Source organism: Haliotis rufescens, unplaced genomic scaffold (genome assembly GCF_023055435.1).
Source record: "Haliotis rufescens isolate VD_foot unplaced genomic scaffold, xgHalRufe1.0.p SCAF_11, whole genome shotgun sequence".
Taxonomy (NCBI): domain Eukaryota; kingdom Metazoa; phylum Mollusca; class Gastropoda; order Lepetellida; family Haliotidae; genus Haliotis; species Haliotis rufescens.
This window is the reverse complement of record NW_025963791.1, coordinates 34826688-34848105: the sequence shown is the minus strand read 5'-3', so window position 1 is coordinate 34848105 and position 21418 is coordinate 34826688. Positions and strand designations below refer to the sequence as shown.

Here is a 21418-nt window from a genome sequence, read left to right as displayed (position 1 = left end):
GAGCCTCGGTGTTCATCTGTGTGAAGGTGTGAGCCTCGGTGTTCATCTGTGAGCCTCGGTGTTCATCTGTGTGATTCTGTGAGCCTCGGTGTTCATATGTGTGATGCTGTGAGCCTCGGTTCATGTGTAATTCTGTGAGCCTCGATGTTCATCTGTGTGATGCTGTGAGCCTCGGTGTTAATCTGTGTGATTCTGTGAGCCTCGGGGTTCATATGTGTGATGCTGTGAGCCTCGGTGTTCATCTGTGTGACGGTGTGAGCCTCGGTGTTCATCTGTGAGCCTTGGTGTTCATCTGTGTGATTCTGTGAGCCTCGGTGTTCATATGTGTGATGCTGTGAGCCTCGGTGTTCATATGTGTGATGCTGTGAGCCTTGGTGTTCATCTGTGTGACGCTGTGAGCCTCGATGTTCATCTGTGTGAGACTGTGAGCCTTGGTTTTCATCTGTGTGACACTGTGGTGCAGACCTGGGTAAGAATAGGTCTCCAGCAACCCATGCTTGCCTTAAAAGGCAGCTATGCTTGTTTTAAGAGGCCACCAACACAATCGGGTAGTCAGGCTCGCTGACTTGGTTGATGCATGTCATCGTCTCCCAATTGCGTAGATCTATGTTCATGATGTCAGTCACCAGATTGTCTGGTCAAGACTCTCGATTATTTACAGACCGCCATCATATAGCTGGAATATTGCCGAGTGCAGCGTTAAACAACAAACAAACAAACAAAACAAAGTCAGAGAAATCACTTCCTGATTTCTGAATAAAAGAAAGACAGAAGACCCTGTTCTTGTATCCAAGTGTTCTAGTGGGTCACTAAGCCATGTAGTATCCATAACCTGCAGTCATTGTGACCACCAAAGTTACCTTTTCTGATACTCGCACGATAACCTTCAGATTGGGGGCACCTGTTATAGGTGAGAGACTGAACATTTCAGTGGATCAGCATTAAACACCTGTGAAGATCTGGGGTAGAATCACAGGAACTCGATATTGCTCTTTGTAAAAATATACGCCCCCTATACTACATAAAAGACTTTTATGTAGTATAGGGGGCGTATATTTTTACAAAAGAGCAATATCGAGTTCCTGTGGATAGAATAGGTCTCCAGCAACCCATGCTTCCTGTAAAAGTCGACTAACGGGATTGGGTGGTCAGGCTTGCGGACTTGGTTGATGCATTTCATAGTATCTCAATTGCGTGGATTGATGCCCATGATATCAATCACTGGTTTGTCTGGTCCAGATTCGATTATATACAGACTGCCGTCATACAGCTGGAATATTGCTAAGTGCGGCATTTAACAACAAACAAACATGCATAGTCGCCATTTACTGCAAGCATGGGTTGCTGAAGACCTATTCTACCCCGGATCTTCACAAACATTAGAAAGAACACAATTTGTGGCTAGTAAACTGTCTAGGTATCAACACAACAGAACAAGAAGACTTTTCATTTGAGACAATGTATTCAACAAAATCATCTAGTACGAGGTCTAGACATCTCCTCTGCACAGCCACTGAATAAGCCTGCTCTTATTCATAATACTTTGACAAGCATGCTTATACACCATTTTGTTAAACATTGCAAGTTGGCTTCCAATAATAAACCAACAAGAGTTGCCTCCCTTGACCAGCTGTCAAAAATTCTTTCCAAGCTGGTGAACACTCAAGCAGGAAAGGTCAATGTTGAATCTGGTTCTCTGGCAAGTGCCTATGACCTTACATTAAGAGTACCGCAACACAAAAAAACAGCATGGTACCATTTTAGTGAACTGGTTCACATAAAGATGCCACCAAAGGATCAAAGGTTTCCTTTGTACTGAGTGTATACCCACACGTAACACTGATCGGCACATGCATGTTTCCATCGCTAACTCAATAAGTGCTTCCCTCACAACCTTTGATAATTTGAAACCAACTTGACCATAATGTGACAAAAGAAGCATTTTGATGATCATATTAACACTTCTACACTACACAACATTTGCTAAGATGTCATCCTTAGCAAATGTTGAGTAGTATAGTTCAGTTGAAAAGCAGAGTCCCGGTTTAGTGAAGTGCAAAGTTACACAGGGAAACAATTGGACAATTACTTCAGGAGACATACAATTACTAAACCTTATTATGTTATGGAAATATTAAACAATATCAAAGCAATTTAGTTAAAATTTCGGCTCATTCGATTGAAGATCTACTCAATGATCGCACAGAAAACCACCGCAATCATGATTACTTATACAACTTCAGAATAGGACAACTGTTGACAATAACATCACAAAATAAGTATTGTTGACAATGTAAACAGTGATTATCGTACTAAAAAACCCAATGACCTCAGCGCTACTACTGCCTCAGACTAAGTGTCACCTGTCTAAATGCATTAATAAGGACACGATCTTCTAGGACCAATAGTAAAGATAAATAAGACTTACATTTGACCTCCAAGGAGCACTATTTATTCAAACTGTGAAATATCCATTGAAACAACAGACAAAATTAATCTACCCTGGTCAAACCAATTCTGAACCAATACCGACGGTTTGTTCTAGATTCTGAAATGCCAATATATATTATTCTCAATAGTTTTATCTAGTATTGTAGGTTCACTATCCATTTCAAAATCCTTGAGTAGCTTGAACAGAGTCAAGAATTAATTGGGTTTTGAGTGAGTATGGCTTTATGACGCTTTTAGCAATATTTAAGCAATATCACGGCGGGGGACACCAAAAAATGGGCTTCACAAATTGTACCCATGTGTTGAATCGAACCCTGGTCTTTGGCGTGACGAGCCAACGCTTTAACCACTTTGCTACCCTACCGCCCCTTATTGGGTTTTGACCACTGTCAGCAATATTACAGCTTTATAGACATGGTAACACAATGCTTTGGCCATTAAACAGTTGATAATGTCAGCATGAGTGAGTGAGTTTGGTTTAACGGCACTTTTAACAGCATTCAAGTTATATCGCAGCGTGTCAGCTTAATGTGGGAGGAAAGCCCGAAGTGATGCAGGTCTCAGACATTTACCATGTTGGTGAAACCCACGAGCACGGGTATGGTGCTGACCTAGAAACGTAATCGGGGCGATCATAGGTTTCTGGCGTGCCCAAGGGATACAACTCTGTACAGCGAATCGCGGCGCCTTAGACGGCTGGGCCACTCGTGCCCCCAATGTCAGCATGAAAGTCAAGGGATCCTTATCATGTCCCTGACGTCAAAAACTGAAGATTTGGAGGGTCCCTGGGCTCAAAACAGAGGACCTCAGAACCCCCTTATTTGGAACACTGCCTCTATTCTTGTCTCATAGCCTCTATGATACAATCACACTGAATTTGTCTGGCATGGGCAAACTGAAAATTTCTAGAGATGGCTTTGGTTCCAACATCCTCGCATTTATGGAGTATCTAATTCTTGACCCCATATCTTAATACTCTAGCCATCTTGTCTTGTTCCACATCCTAAGTTTCATGGAGTCTCAAATTCTTGACCCCAACGCCTTCCTTCACGACCACCTTATTGCCACACACAAGCTACAATGCCCTCACTCCTCAAAGCAATCTTAGTGACATGACTACTGCACTTCCTATACCTTAACACAGTCTTACAATAACCACATAACCAGGCTCAGGTAGCTTTGTGGAACAGGTGCCAGATCACACAGAAGATTAAGTAAATTTGATGCTGCTTTCAGTCACACCACAGCATGTCCGCTTCGTGGGGGAAACCCACAAGCATTGTGCTGACAAACCTAGAATCACAATCAGGTTGAGTCTTGGAACTTGATTCCTGGCAGGACTAAGGGATGCAACTCTGCACAGAACATTGCGATGTGCCTCAGACCACTGGCCAACAGTGCTTCCTGAAATCCCTTTGAAACATGACAGCAAGCAACGTAACCTGTGACGAGCCTATATCAATTAAATATGTGGAAGGACTACCATGCCACGCCATTGCTTCCCCAGGTATTCATATAAACACACTAGTCAAAACAGTGAATACAGTGAACACACCTGCCTGCCTGAGGGTATTATCAGGTACCTTGTTGTGATGAAAATACTCTGAGAATCCGAGGATGAAGATAAAATGAATACACCTATCTAAAGATGCTATTTGAAGACAACTTACCCATACAACATAGATACCTGTGTTGGCATTACTTATAGTACAATGATAGGTGACAACTGCCACATGATTTCCGGCATATGCAAATTTGTTCTTCACTACTTAAATTAGCCTAAATCTTTACCTGTCTAAAAGCTTGTTAGCACCAATACAATTACCACCCAAAGAACGATACTGACAATTAAGGTCAAAGAATAAAATGAACAAGTTTGGACACATCAACTTTTCAAAAGTACAGTTTACTTAGATTACAAATAATGATAGTGATAATAATAATTCTCAAATAATAATCACGATCATGATAAAGATAGCACTTGACAATAGTTAAACACTTTAAACCCTGTTCAATTTTCACAGCAACAACAAAACCTACTTTAAACAGTGATTGATGAGGCAAAAATTAACATAATTGGTTCTCAGGAATGTGTTTTGGATCATTGGTGTGGTGGCCGACCTAACTTTCGGTCTTAGCATAACATTGACCATCCAAACTCAGAATTTTCATGTTTGTCAAAATGCGAATATATTTTCACATGGTTTATTATTGCTGAGGCACCTGAGAACCAAGTATTGTATGTATTTAAAGCCTGGCTGGGCAAGGTGCCAAGTAACCACATTGCTACGTTCACTGTGATGTCATTATTCTACAAGTATTATAAAGGGTATTACAGGATGGACGTAGGTGCAAGCTTAGACAATTGTGCTAGTGGCTTGAGATCCAGGGCTGTAAATCTACATGTATGTCACCCTCAGAAGGAATTTAAGGGGCCGCTGATATCCCAAGTCTTCACAGCAATAAACAAGATATCCGGGTGAAACTGCAAATTCACGTCCTTTTCAAGTCTGCGAAATTGTCAATAAGAGCAGTCCTGCATGTCACTTACAAACTTAAAAAATGTTTTAAGATGCATATTTTTTGGTCCAGTCTCGGGCTGTTTCCTCATACTTTTGACGATCCGTTTTGTAAACTCTGGCAATCTCAGGGACAAGAGGGTCGTCAGGGTTGGCGTCAGTCAACAAGGAAGTGATGGATAGAAGAACTGAAAAAGGAAGGGAGTGATTAATGAATGCAGTGGTGGAAATTAGGCACGATAGTCCAGGCATCCTCGTCATAACTCCCATGTTAAGAGGTAGGAGGGTGCCTGGATTCTATTAACAGTACTATAGCACAGGCCTTAAGGTTGTGACTAAAACGGTTGCCAATGCGACCTAAATTTCAATTTGTCTACTGTCTAAAATCCAGAGGTAGCCAAATGACTACCTTGAAAAATATCTTGTAGCAACTAAATTCAATTGCTTCAATTGGATTAGCAAGGATATACCTATATAATCTAGAAACGTAAATTGAATCATTATTCGAGTTAAAATAAAAAAAATTGAGTAGTTTCCACTAATATACAATGCCAAGACTAGTGCTATGACTTGTACATATGATAGTTATTTGATAAAAGATAATTTCAAATTCTTTTGGCTACCTACAATATTGGCTAGACTTATTGATTTTACCACTGGCTACTTTGAAAAAAATACTTGTGGCCATAAGGCTACTTGGTAAAAAATTAAACTTCGAGGCCTGTAGCAGTAAATCTCATAGATTCAAACACAGCTGAACATGCTGAATGGGTCAGTTTACCATTCATGATGCTTTCACCGTTATTGTGTCGTCACCTGAGTGAGTATGGTTTTACACCATTTTTAGCAATATTCCAGCAGTATCTTGGTGGCACACCAGAAATAGCCTTGACATAAAATACCTCTAAAGGGAATTATACCTGGGGCTTCATTGTGACAAGTGAAAGCTTTAACCATTTACGCCATTGTCCTTCACCTGACCAAGCAGGTGTTTAAGCCATCTATGACATGCCACCAGCCATGTCTGTCCCAAACAGAAGTCCTATGTCCCCTGATAGTTCCCCGACTACTTTTGCTTGAAGACCTGTGAAAATCCAGGGTAGAATATGTCTTCAGGAACCATGCTTGCCGTAAAAGGCGACTGCGCTTGTTGAAAGATGCGACTAATGGGATCGGGTGGTCAGACTCGCTGACTTGGTCGATACATGTCATTGTCTCCCAATTGTATGGATCAATGCTCATGATATCAATCACTGGATTGTCTGGTCCAGACTCAATTATTTAGACTGCTGTCTTACAGCTAGAATTTTGCTGAGTGCAGCATTAAACAACCATCAAACAAAGCTGTTCCTTGAAAGCCATTAATGCAACAAAATCCTCAATCTTGTGACTACAGGAGACAGGTAGAGATCATATGGCATGGGTACCACATAACATTTACATTACGATAGAGGCCCAGGAAATCCAGCCTAGTTCGGCAAGGGTGGAAACTGGACATTTAAAGTCAGTTAACTCCCTTGCCTCAAGAAGATGGTAATAACTGAGCCTGGCTGCCTGATCCATTTGGTGGAGTGTGACAACCAGCGTATGTTGCTGGGGACCAATCATAACCAGACGGGGTATAGGAGTGGCACAGCTGTTTCTGGGTGATTGTGTAAATGTTGAACAAGGTGAGGTGAAATGGGGTTTAACGTCGCGTCCAAGATTATTGCACTTATATAGCGACGTGCATGTACGTGTGTGTGTTTGTGTGGCTGCTTGTACTAGTCTGGACTGATGCCGATTTATAGTGCTAGCCCACTGAGATACCATGCCGCAGTTTAACATGAATACCCCACTCAGACACAGTATACTGACTCCGAGCCGACCAGTCCTTCTTTAAGCCCCTTAATGCCGAGCGCCAGACAGCGTAACAACAAGTACAATCTTTTAACGTCTTTTGGTTTGACGCGGCCGGGGATCGAACCCCGGACCTTCCGCTCTCCGGGCGGACGCTCTACCACTAGACCACGGAGGCTGTCTAAATGTTGAACTAAGATTGTTGGCTGGTTGTATCTGATTGTCACATGTATTAACAATAAATGTACTAGAGTATTACCTTTTGAGATAGTGAGAGCTGGCGACCACTGTGACCTGAGTATATCCAAACAGATACTGCCATTGCTGTTGATGTTCGGATGATAGATTCGTGTGGTGAACGCAAGCTGGAACATATTTGTATACCTTAAGATAAACGATGCAATGTTCTCACAATGGAGTATCTGTATCACATAACGCATATGGAGTTATGCAGGAATAATCGACACTGCTTCCAACAGTAGTCCTGAAATATCATGGACATCAAGAATGGGCAACACACACTGTACCCCTGTGGGCTATCAGTCATGTTTTCAGCTTTATCAGCCATTACCTTTAGCTACTAGTACTAGAATACCCCTCCTCAACACAAGGATAGTCTGTGGGCAGGACACCAAGCCCGACACACTGTACCCCTGTGGGCTATCAGTCATGTTTTCAGCTTTATCAGCCATTACCTTTAGCTACTAGACTACCCCTCCTCAACACAAGGATAGTCCGGGGGCAGGACACCAAGGCCCGACACGACTGTACCCCTGTGGGTTATCAGTCATGTTTTCAGCTTTGTCAGCCATTACCTTTAGCTACTAGTACTGGACTACACTCATCAACACAAGGATAGTCCGGGGGCAGGACACCAAGCCCGACACACTGTACCCCTGTGGGTTATCAGTCATGTTTTCAGCTTTGTCAGCCATTACCTTTAGCTACTAGACTACCCCTCCTCAACATAAGGATAGTCCAGGGACAGGATACCAAGGCCCGACACGACTGTACCCCTGTGGGTTATCAGTCATGTTTTCAGCTTTGTCAGCCATTACCTTTAGCTACTAGACTACCCCTCCTCAACATAAGGATAGTCCAGGGACAGGATACCAAGGCCCGACACGACTGTACCCCTGTGGGTTATCAGTCATGTTTTCAGCTTTGTCAGCCATTACCTTTAGCTACTAGACTACCCCTCCTCAACACAAGGATAGTCCAGGGGCAGGACACCAAGGCCCGACACACTGTACCCCTGTGGGTTATCAGTCATGTTTTCAGCTTTGTCAGCCCTTACCTTTAGCTACTAGACTACCCCTCCTCAATACATACCATACTGTAATATTTGTTTCTCACATACAAGTACATGCATATTGTGGAAGACAAAATGACCCCAGCTACAGATATTCCTAGCGAACTGCAGAACAGTTGGAATGCTGAATGTCCCCATGACACTGTCCTACCTTAGGAGGCTTGAAAGGATAATCGGCGGGAAAATGGATTGACAGGTAGAACACGCCTCCTTGAAATGGGGACTCATTCTGAAAGAGCAAAACACAATCATGAACATTAATTAATTGTTTGTTTGTTTGTTAAACACCGTACTCACTACTCATCAATATTCCAGCTCCATATCAGTGGCCTGCAAATATTAAGTCTGGGTTAGACAATCCTGTGATTGATATTGTGAGCAACAACCCATGCCTTGGGGTACGAGGACACGCTATGGGTATCAGCCAAGTAACCGGGCCTGACCACCCAAACCATTTGGTTGCCTTCTACAACCAGCATAGGTTGATGGGAACAATTGAACAGAGCTACAGATAAGTAGCGTATTTGCGTAAAATACCCCCCCCAAAATATTCGAAACCCAATTACTTTCAATGAACTAGCGTACAGATATGCATGCATTGAAGAAAAACTCAAATGTATAAAAACAGCAAGCGTATATACCCAAGAAAGCTTTTACAGCATGCGTACAAAGGAGCTAATTTCCGAAGCACAATTACGAGCTAATTTACTTTCCGAGTCAAGCCTATATATCAAGAACAGTTATCATGGTTATATACATCTAAAACATTATTTCATTTCTTTTATATCTTAAAATGTTCACTCTTTGGGGAAACAATCCAAAAGAGTGATGAATATATGAGTGAAAAAATATTAGTTACCCCTCAAAAATGTAATAACCCAATTAAAATTCAAACCCTAGAGTAAAACCTCAATTGCTCAAAATGTTATCTGGAAATCTGTTCTAAACTGGAATCTCCACTGGGGTCATGAATATTACAATTATTTACAAATAATCTCAGCCTTAATTTAACAGAAAACTGGGAAAAAACATAAGGTTTATCTTTAGCTCTCAATCCAATCTTTCTTTTATGTGTAATCGGAACACACTGGAGTGAGTGAGTGAGTGAGTGAGTGAGTGAGTGAGTGAGTGAGTGAGTGAGTGAGTGAGTGAGTGAGTGAGTGAGTGAGTGAGTGAGTGAGTGAGTGAGTGAGTGAGTGAGTGAGTGAGTATGGTTTTACGCCGCTTTTAGCAATATTCCAGCAATATCATGGCGGGGGACACCAGAAATGGGCTTCACACATTGTACCCATGTTTGAAATCAAACCCGGGTCTTCGGCGTGACGAGCGAACGCTTTAACCACTAGGCTACCCGACCGCCCCCGAACACACTGGAACTACACAACAAAGAACATCATACTTACTGGACCCATTATCGTTGCTTGCCAGTGGAACACTGAAACAAATTCGGAGCAGATCAAACAAGGTGCTGTGACAAGGATCCTCTGATATATTACAGACCAGGACCCTGTTCCACAAAGCGATCTTAGAGCTAAGATAATCGTAACTCCCATACTTTAACACAGACTTACGACAGTCGTAACACTAAGATCGCTTTGTGGAACAGGCCCCTGGGTACCGTTGCACAAAACAACCTTAGCGCTACGACTGTCGAAAAACTATGTTAAGGTATGGCAGTTACGATCACCTTAGAACTAACACTGCTCTCTACAATGGCAGCAGGGCCTGTTCCATGATTTATCTTAGCGCCATGATGATTGTAACTAGTACTAAAGACCATACTTTAACATAGACTAACAACAGTCATAGCACTAAGATCAACTACCATCTTGACCATAGCACTAAGGCCGGAACGGGTACTGTTCCACAAAGCAATTTTAGCACCATGACTATTGTAAACTTACGATAGTAGTCATACGACGGTTGTCGTGGTTATGTTAAAGTATTGTAGTTACAAGTTTCTTATCATCCAAAACTGGCTCCCCTAGAAGATATGGATTGGGTGAGATCAAGCGATATCTACATTGTACATATCGCTCCAATGAAATGGTTTGCAGACCAATGTGACATCATCGGTTACCATGACGTCACAATCAAATGACATCACTAATGGCTCTGCTACTGAAGCTGTTAGCAGTACTTTTTACACTTAAGACACTGCCTATTACTGTCTACAAACTGTAAAAGTTGGAAGAATGATGTTGGATGATAAATAAAATCTCACCGTCGTGTCTTTTGATATCAAATATATCAACACTCGTTGATAAAAGTGGAAAGACATGAGGGTGAGATTCTCTATTTAGTGCAAAGATCACTTGTCAACAGAGTCCCTGTGACATTGTTGAGTAGGGATTCATCACTGAATCTGTAATCATGTTAACATTAAAGTCAAACATTACCGAGCTTCAAAACCACATGATCATAATGTGTCCTCTGTGTGTAATATCATTAACAGTCCTTCCTTATCACTGACAACCCAATGTCTGAGCAACACTATCTGGAAACACCAATCAGTCAACTCAGCACCATACTGAAATATCATGTTAGCCTGCTAACCCGAGACTACTTAATTATGCAGAGGACAAGTAAACATTCAAGGATGATAGTCCTCATTTACGAGTAGCATTCAAGGGCTATAATTTACGAACCAGTTCTCAATGCTTCAGTTTGGCTACAATTTGGCTAAAAATTGGAAATGAATAAAACTGACAGAAAATGTCAACACAGTAAACATTTTGTCTCATTCAAGCAGAACTAGCTGCAATCTGTGAGAACAAGTAAAATAAGGTTGACACGAATTGATTGGACTTAGAAAATGTATTTTTCAGACTAAAAATAAAATTTATACTTATCCTGACTCATACCTATTGCTTATCTCAACTCATTTCAGGGGAAACTTCTTGAACTGTCTTCCCGGAGAACAGAAAAGAATGTTCACCCAAACGCACCCCCGGTCTAGCATTCGCACCGGAAACACACAGCCAAGCCGGTATAGTTGTCATTCTCTCTTTTCCCTTACCTAACCAACGAAACGGGAAGTGTGGACAGCAGGGTGGGGCCTAAAAGTATAAATTTTAATTTGACTTTAAAACATAAATATTTTACCTTCTCCTGACTCATACTATACGGTTATAGTGTCAGGAAAAGGTCGCAAACGCAACACAATCGTTTTCACTCATACTCTGAATTATGTAGTAGAAACGGGGGAGCATGGACTTTCAGTTGTTGGTCATTGGACAGTAACCTGACATTACGTCTGTGTGATGATGGGAGACTATTCTGTAGCAAGGTCTATCCTCTAGTAGGCACTGTCAGTAGTGCAACTACTAATGGTCCAAATTGGTGAATTCCAGCAACATCTTGTGTGGAGAAATCTCTGAAATAATAATTTGCGAAGACGGTGTCTGATCTCCAAACACAACCTTCCATGATCGTCTGGGTGGAGCTATTTCCATGAGGCGTTTGGCTGTAGACGCTATGGCTCTCGGTGGGATGCTGATTGTGGCACACTGCCTTGTAGGCTCTGAGAATGACTGCTCTCGTCCGAAAGGAGATGGTTGTTCTGGAAACTTCTGTTGAATTATTCCTAGATAATGGAATAACCAGTCTATATAATCTTTGCCTTCTGGAAATTGTCCTCGGCAGTAGATGCGTAGTGCTCTAACAGGACATAGAGATAAACCTACAGCGTCTTCTGATCCCAGGATGGATGAGAGTGGCGGGGGTGTGAAATTGTCGGTCTGGTTGACCAGGTAGCTGATTCTTGGTGATATAATCCATCTCAGACCGAGATTAGCCTATGCATTTGGTAGACTGAGGATGAATATATAATTCTTTGGTCTGAATGATTGAAGTATGATGATCGAGGCCACGCGGAAGTGTGACAGTGTCATCACAAAACTGTGCCATGACTTGTTTGTTTGTTGTTTAACCCAGCACTGAGCAATATCCCAATTATATGATGACGCTCTGTAAATAATCAAGTCTCGACTACTACCCCTGCTTGAAGGTTTAAGCCAGGTTCTGACGGTGAAAAAGTGCTCCTATTGAGAGAAGAAGTCTGTGCTGAAACCAGATTGGCCCCTGAGTTCTTGTTCGTCATGGGTTGAGGGATATTCCTCCCAATGGGATGAATTCCTTCAAAGACAAGCTTAAACACATCCTTATCTTGAAAAGATACAAGTTGTTAGGGTTCGGAGTCGTGGATGAACAGTCAGGTCTGACAATTGTCTTCATCTATGGCTGCGTGAAGGTTGGAGCCTGCGTGCAGGTCTATGGCTGCGTGAAGGTTGGAACCCCCGTGAAGGTTTATTGCTGCATAGCATGTAAATTTGCTGGATAACACTGGCTATTAATGGTATCGCACTCTGTTGAAAAAAATGTTAGGCTGCATATACGCTGTAGACTGCGAGAACGTCTGAAGCTGTTGCTGTTGCATGAAGGTCTGAGGCTGATGAACCCCTTCACGGATGACGCAATGATCGGTGTTGGTGGTCACCTTCATGTAGCTGTGTTCCCTCTTAGCTGAGACTTTGATGAGGACTTTGATGACCAGGGGATTGCAAGTTCTTCTTTGGATCAGAAGAAACAGCAGGGGATTTTTCCTTCAACTTGACTGAACCCTTGAGAACGGCGCCGACAATTCTGCCTAGGGAAGAACTTGTAGGGTGAGTGAGTGAGTATGGGTTAACACCGCTTTTAGCAATATTCCAGCAATATCACAGCGGGGGAAAACAAGAAATGGTCTTCACATATTGTACCCATGTCGGGAATCGAAACCTGGGTCTTCGGCGTGACGAGCGAACGCTTTAACCACTAGGCTATCCGACCGCCCCAGAACTTGTAGGGATGACTGGATTGCTCTGCGAGGAAGGAAGATCTATAAGAACTTCCTCTCTGGAGTCAGACTCCCTCTCTTCCTCTGATCGATTGAGTATGGTTTTACGCCACAATATTCCAGCAATATGGCAGGGGACATCAGAAAGGGGCTTCACACATTGTACTCATGAGGGGAATCAAACCTGGGCCTTCGGTGTGACAAGTGAACGCTTTAACCACTAGGCTACCCCACCACCCCCCTCTTCCTCTGAAGGTGTAGGTGTTGTGTCTAACTTCTTGTTCATAGAAGTCATCTCTGATGAGGATGATTCCCTCTTCTTAGGGTCCATCTTCCTCCTGTGCACCATGAAGAGATCCTGTGCAAAATGTTCTTCTCTCGTGGAGCGCATAAACTACATCTCTTCTCCGCAGTGCAGTGTTGAAGAGTGCAGCTTGAACAGATGGGAGAGGGTCTTGATCTAAAACATGCGCACTACATATAGTGTATGATTTCACAGTGAAAACAGAGTCATAAAGATAGTCCAAAAATATGAACAATTTTAAGCCTAAGGCAAAAAATATTTGTTACATATGATGAATTAAGGGTAAAAGAAAGTAATCAGAGAAAAAAAAATCACAACAAAAGGTTAATTTTGACAGGATGGTTCGGATTACAAGATCAGAAAATTTTCCCCAACTACCCAGTTGGCGCGAAAATGAGAGAGTGACGAGTATACAGGCTTGGGTTATGTGTTTCTGGTGCACTGACCAGATGTGCATTTTGTTGAGCTGTTTTTTCTGTTCTTCCGGGAACACAGTTCAGGATGTTTCCACTACCTTTCGGAAATGGGTTCAGATGAGCACTTAGTATGAGTCAGGATAAGGTAAAAATAAGCTATTTTCTACGGCAAAGTACTATTCATTCTAAACCGTGACCACACAGTCTCCATCGTACGATTTACATCTTGCACGAGGTACTATGGGCATATTTGTGTTTTAACTCACCGTGGCCATAAGTTTGTTGCAGATTCCAAGAACAGACATCACATTTTGTGCAGCATGTGTTTCCAAGGACGCATTAAGTGATTAACTGCTACACTAACCCTCCCCACTTTGGACCTTTCTCAGTGTAAACTGATGCTGATTCCTACACAAGGCTAGGAGTGTATAATTTCACGCTCACTGACTTACTGGCACAGCAAGACTAACATATGGAGAGAAAGGGTGCTGGCTTAAGAATCTCGTTTGTGAAAAACTTTTTCTTATTTATTTTTTTACTGGATGGCAATTCAGGGATGTGATTCAGGACGGCAGGGTGGTGAGAAACATAAAAAACCCACAGATGGCCTCATGATTTGTTTGTTTTTTGTTTAACACTGCACTCAGCAATATTCCAGCTATATGACGGTGGTCTGTAAATAATCGAGTCTAGACCAGACAATCCAGTGATTGACATCATAAGCATCGATCCACACAATTGGCAAATGACATGCATCAACCAAGTCAGCAAGCCTGTTAGTCGCCTCTTACGACAAGCTTAGCCGCCTTTTACGGTAAGCATGGGTTGCTGAAGATCTATTCTACCCTGGATCTTCACAGGTCTTTTTTTTAGAAATTTGTTTGAGGCTGTCATTGGCCATGTTAAGGGGACATCTCAGTGTTGAAATATGGACAGACGTACATAATCATCTAGTAATACAATAGAACTTCTCTGACCTAATGTGACTGGGGACCCTTGGTCCTACATATAGGGGGTCCCCGGCATTTACATGGAGGTCCTTGGGTGACTGCTGAATCAACTTTTGTATTAATGCATACAGAAATTGCATGTCTGTTTACACTAGTGATCTCCACTCCAGATTCACTTCAATAAGCTTCTCGGTCATTCATTTTAATTTACATATATTTTATTGTGAAAAATCAAATGGATTAGGCCTTCCCCCTCTCCTATTCTGGGCATGGATATGTTTATCATAAAAATGCTTGCCACAAGTCAAACAGGTGCAAAACTACAAAATTCATAATAACTAAGCTAAAGAGTATGCAGAAATATCAAAATTTGCTTGCAGAATTTGCCAAAATTGACGGAAGTATTTTGGTATTTTGGCTATGGAATACAGTGGGAGTGCTGTGTTGACTGATGATAGTACAAAAGGTAAGTGAAGGCTAGATAAGAGATTGTATTCTCACAGTCATCTCCAACCGGGCCTGCAGAGCAGCTGGCGGGAGGGTCTTTGTTCAGGTCCTGGAGCTCCTGGAACAACCAACACAGACACTGTACAGCCAGCAACAATAACAATAACAACAACAACAATTACAACAACAACAATAAACATCCAAACAATAACCATAACAATACAGTTGATAATACTGCATGTGCAGTAGCCATACCCTAAAGGGTCCTCATGACACTGTGTTATTACCATGGGTCCTGTTCCACAAAACGATATCAACGCTACAGCTATCACAAGCCTATGCTAAAGATACGACCACCTTAGCAGAAAGATCGATGTGTCGAACGGGGCTTTGGTCAGTGTTCATTTAACATGTTCCAAGTCCTTTCTCAGCTCCCTTTGGATTACACAACCCATGCTGTGTGCTAGGTGCTAGATGTTTGTTTTGTTTGTTGTTAATGCCGCACTCTGCAATATTCCAGCTATATGATGGCGGTCTGTAAATAATCGAGTCTGGACCAGACTGACAACAGTGATTGACAACATGAGCATGTATTGTGATACGTATCGTATCATGACCTTGCTGTATCGTTTCACCCCTAGTGATTTGTACATGTTGTAGAACAAAATCTAAATTAGGAACATGTAGAAAGGGTTTGGTAGTTGAAATAATTGTAGGTTTTTACATAAGGTATCGGCTAAATGATTTCACGTTAACTTAAACCATGGGACTGGTGACCAAACTGATTGTCAAATAGAGAGTTGGTAAGTGTGAGTGAGTGAATGTTGTTTTACGCCAAAGGAAGCAATAATGGCATTATCATACCTATATCATGTCGACCTGTAAATCATGTATGCGCAAGACAAACCAGTGGTCGACAGCAGCCACTGCACAGATACGATGAAACAATACGAGCCAGGCCCTCTGCCACAAAACGGCCTTAGGGAAATGCAACTCCATACGCTACCATGAACCCGAGACAGTCACCATGGTCACAGCCGTTACACATGTTACATGTAATAGGTTTTGTGGGACAGGGCTCTGGTCACACATCCCTAGTTTAGTCAGCTCTGGCAGCAATCACTGCCCTGTAATATCAAAAGGTTAAAGGTGTGTATGTAAATTTGAATGAGTCACACTTCTATATAAAGGTCCGAAATGTTTTGTATTAAAGTGACAATGGCACGGTTATTATCATAATGGCACTATTATAAGATCCTGGCATGTAGCACACTTAGAAAGCACATTGTATAAAAAAATGTGTCTTGTGGTGTTACGTGAAACTAGTGAGAAATGTACATCGCAAGAAAACTGAAAAAAAAACACATGAAAATTTGCTTACCTACATTTTTTTACTGATGGGATGCAGGTACTGCATATACAGGAACCAGGGTTTTACCTTGACTTTCGAAAGTGGGGTTCAGGGGACCCCAATAATTAATTTTAAGGGTCCTTGCAGGCAATATGAGGGTCCTGTAAAGTAATGAACTGACGTAGTGTACGTGTTGATAATTACTTTAGAGTCTGGAATCAGTCAATGATCACGTGGACAGTGGTCATGTTTGATGGATGAAATGACAGACACCCATTACTGCTCATGATGCGCTAAAGGTACAATGAATATAATTGGGCGTCCCAAGAGACACAAGATTTATTTTTATCTGCATTCGTTCTCTACATTTATACATTTTGATAATTACCTTAGAGCCTGGAATGAATCAATGATTATGTGGACAGAGGTCATGACTGAAGGCCGAAAAAACAGACACCCATAACTGCTCCTGATGCGCTGAAGGTACCATGAATAATGTTGTGCCCCGTTTGGGATGCACTAAATTGTTTTATGTGTCCATTTTCTACATTTGTGCATCCAGTAAAACCCTGACAAATCATGAGTCACCTGAAACAGCATCTCAAGCAGAATTACTAAAAAAATGTCTACTCATTAGTGTTAAAATACCTAATAGACTCGAACCAAGGGACCAAAACTATATTGAATACCCCCAAAAAACTACCAATACCCAATGTGAATGAGAACATGTGAGTAAACACTCATTGACGACAAATGTTATCTGGAGCCCTGATGTCTATCCTGAATTTGATCAAATATGGAGGTTACAATGACACTGAAGATCTCACAATGACAATCAGCTAGCGAGACCGAGTATGCAGGAAGACATGACAATTATCTCAGTTTGTCAACACAGCAAATGAAAACTTTGCATCCACACCCTTTTGTTCGAGGTCGCTGCATTTCATGTTGAAAATAACCTTGAAATGATGTCATCTTTTCGTTTGAAAAGTGATTTTTCGAAAGATGTAGAAGGAGGATTGTCAACTATTATATTCTATTTCTGACTCAACCCCAAAAAGTAATAGAATCTGTTCTTTGCTCAGAAAGTGTTATAAAATATAACATTTGTAACTATTTCTTGAATTGGTAGTACTAGTAGTGTACCAGTACAACTGACATCCTTCCAATCTACACACTTGTCATAAACAAGTATACAAGCAAAAGCAGATAAGGTCTCTCTGTTATCGGGTCCTTGTCCTAACATCATAGGTTAGAATATGGGGGTCTCTAGTAGTGTTGGGACGGTTAACTCGGGACGGGTAACTCGGGACGGGTGGGTTTCGAGTATGCCCCGGGTACCCACAGGACTACCTGGACCCATGGTTAGTCACGTGATATATTGTTTAATGACAAAAATTATCTAAAACTCTATGGTCACACTACAAGTCACTAATTATGCTAATGTTCCAACTGCTTTTTGACAATGCACCGATTTCTTCTAAATTTTATATATTTGAATAAAGATAAAACTGCATTCAGTGTATGCATGACCAGATCGTTTTACACGTGTATCTAAACACATTTTGCCAGGGCTACTGTCAAATTTTTCCAAATCGGACAGTTTGTACTTTTCTTTAAATATCAACAGCGGTTACCTGGGTAGGGTCGGGTAATAGGGTGGTGGGTACCCCGGTAATCAATTTGGACTCATCCCAGCCCTAGTCCCTAGATTCAAATGGCAACAGATAATCTCAAGGACCAACATTATAAGTAGAGCTCATTAAGATACAGGTCATAGGTCACTGCACCTAGCTGTTACCTATTTTGTAAGTGCACCAGTCTTGTAGATGTGATTGTAAGCAGGTAACTAGGTAATTGGGCTGTGTTCATTAACTGTGAAGGTTAAGTCGGTTGTAATTACATTACTACTGCAGTTCTTATGGCATGTAGCCAGCAGAACTGGCCACCACACATCTGTGGAATACCAGATTAGAACATTATCAGCAATTCAATAAACTAATAAATATATGTATTTTGTAAGTATAACCTACTTGACAAGGTGAGCGACTAAGTGAGTGAGTGAGTGAGTATGGTTTTACGCCGCTTTTAGCAATATTCCAGCAATATCACGGCGGGGGTCACCAAAAATGGGCTTCACACATTGTACCCATGTCGGGAATCGAACCCGGGTCTTCGGCGTGACGAGTGAATGCTTTAACCACTAGGCTACCCGACCGCCCCCTGAGCGACTAAGAGTAGGCCTTCTGTTATGGTCCTTAGAACCAGTCGAAAGAGAGTCATCAAATCTTACTTTGTTTGTTTGTTTAATGCCACACTCAGCAATATTCCAGCTATATGACGGTGGTCTGTAAATAATCGAGTCTGGACCAGACAATCCAGTGACTGACATCATGAACATCGATCAACGCAATTGGGTTGCGATGACATGCATCAACCAACTCAGCGCCCAATCCCGTTAGTCACCTTTTACGGCAAGCATAGGTTGCTGAAGACCTATTCTACCCTGGATCTTCACGGGTTGCAAGAATTAGTGAGCGAGTTGGATTTAATAACTCAATGAATAGTAACAGTAACTTTTAACATGGAGATGTCAGTTTCATGTGGGAGGAAAGCCTGAAGTGATGCAGGTCCCGACCAGGTACCATTTACGACAAGCATGGGTTGCTAAGTCTTACTGAAAGGCTGGAAGAACTAAACCAGCATGTGCCTAAAAGTAGAATTCCCTTTATGCAGCAGGGCATGGAGTCATCCCATAGAGGACATCCTTACCTGGGCACACTGCTGACGAGGTTAACCTCCTTGGTTCTGTGGACAAGGCGTCCAAACTCGCCTAGATCAGGGGTTCAAATCCCATCACAGGACTCCGAAATGTTTTGGCTGCCACACTGGTGCCCAATGGGGGCTAGGCATGTTTATTTCAAATTAAAGCAAAATAAGCCTCAGTACCCTACTATGTGACTGTTGATGGAGTACTATCTAGCAGGTTGTGGAGTCATCCCACACAGTAAGTGTTATGGCCGCTGCACACATCCATCAGTTATAATGATATAATGCATCTTGCAAAACACACAGTTGACTGAACACTGTACAGTGCCTTATGTATTGGTTGCACTCAAGTCATTTGTGAAATGGCTGCTTGATGGCTACATCAACATTGTTTTACCTTGACCTACAAAACGAGGTGAGGTGAGGTGAAATTGGGTTTAATATCGCATCCAAGATTATTGCACTTATATAGCGACGTGCATGTGCCTGTGTGTGTGGCTGCTTGTACTAGTCCTGACTGATGCCGATGTATAGTGCTAGCACACTGAGACACCATGCCACAGATGAACATGAATACCCCACTCAGACACAGTATACAGACTCCGAGCCAACCAGACCTTGTTTTAGCCCCGTAATGCCAGGCAGGGTAACAAGTACCGTCTTTTAACATCTTTTGGTATGACGCGGCTGATGAAATGAACATCATTTCACCTGATGAAGGAGTAAGCATATACTCTGAAACGTTGTGTTCCTCATAATAAAGAACCTGACATCCATATATTTTCTTCCTTGATATTTCTTGTCAAGAATTTGGTACAATGAATATTATTGTGCATCCCTCGGGATGCAATATCTATATTTTCTGCATCCATTCTATACAATAGTGCATACTGGCGCACATTTCTGCATCACTTAAATCCCTCCATATATTCATATTTTGAAAATACAAAACAGTATTAAGGTCAACATGTTGTCTGGCATGAAAGTTGCAAAAATACATGTGATGACCTCACCATGCTCACTGGGGTCAAGCAATATCTTGTTAGTATCATAAATACCTGAACATCAAATTCACCTTAAACTTTGGGATATATTATATGGATACAAACAAATTTGATGTCCAAAAACTTTGAGGGGGTATGCCTTATTTTAAACCCCACGATCTAGTAATGGTCTTCATGTAAAACAGCAGGGACACATGTAGAAAGTATGTTCTTTTGAAAGAAAAAAACAGACAAGATGACTGTTAGACATTTCAACTTGGGGTATGCTAAGGTCAAAGTCTACAGAAAAATCAAAGTCATTCATGACCATTATCATCCCTAAGTGAGCAACCTGGTGTTCAGAGTTTCCGGCAGGCACGTTTAGTCCTCAGCCCGAGTTCTAGACCACACCACATAAACAGCATTCACCTCGAACTATTCGAGCTATGCCAAGAACATGCTGTAGAAAGGGATGAGTAGGTGACAGGGTTTTTGACTAAGGTCAGATTTACGACTGGAATATTCCTCGCTGGGTATGGTAAACAAACATCCAGCTCACGATTATCGTTTACGAAACGAATATTACCCAAATAACCCTAATCTTCATGATCAGTGACCCATGACTACTTCGACATAACGTTACTTACTGCTGACGTCATCGTTCATAATTCGACTCCATTTCGTGAATAATATACATGTCGAAATTACGTAAAATACGTCCTGTATGTCTCGTTTTCTTAACTGAGGAAGCGGCGAAATGTGAATGAATATTCGATTTTTTTCTCAAAAACCGGCGATGACACGAGTTGCTGGGGAGCGGGGAGTCGCATGTTTGTCGGCTCCGAAACGGTACTAAATGTGATTCAGAGCCTTCTATTTGACCCTACATTGATCGACTATTGTCTTCCATTCGATCTTACCTTGGTTATTCTCTTCAATGCCATTGTATGACAATGTTTAGCATGACAATGTTCGACGAGTCACGGGAGCCAGCCGCCCTACTTGGGAAATACCCCGATGTACGTTTGCCATGCGCAGACGATGTATTTCCTGACCTTTCTTACTTCCGCATTGCAGGGGACACGGGATTTTACAGGCGCTTTTTCTAATTTTACCAAATTTAATATGTTCCTCATTTCTGAAGTGTTTGTTGGGTCGCGAGGGTGCTTTCAATTGATGAATGATATCTAATTATATAGTTATAGCGTTGAAATGATCAAATGTGTTTGTGAAGGCATAA

At 41.8% G+C, this 21418-nt stretch overlaps 1 protein-coding gene across 1 annotated transcript; it reads right to left on the bottom strand.

Moving 5' to 3' along the window:
- Nucleotides 1–1443: 1443 nt before the first annotated feature.
- On the bottom strand, nt 1444–21213 carry LOC124151236 (ubiquitin-conjugating enzyme E2-17 kDa-like). Its single transcript, XM_048392645.1, has 6 exons — nt 21099–21213; nt 15130–15193; nt 9525–9556; nt 8273–8350; nt 7069–7174; nt 1444–5158 (listed from the first exon to the last, which is right to left on the bottom strand). Exons 1-6 carry the CDS (start codon nt 21120–21122, stop codon nt 5019–5021), a joined length of 444 nt encoding a protein of 147 aa, XP_048248602.1. The 5' UTR covers nt 21123–21213; the 3' UTR covers nt 1444–5018.
- Between the last annotated feature and the right edge of the window lie 205 nt (nt 21214–21418).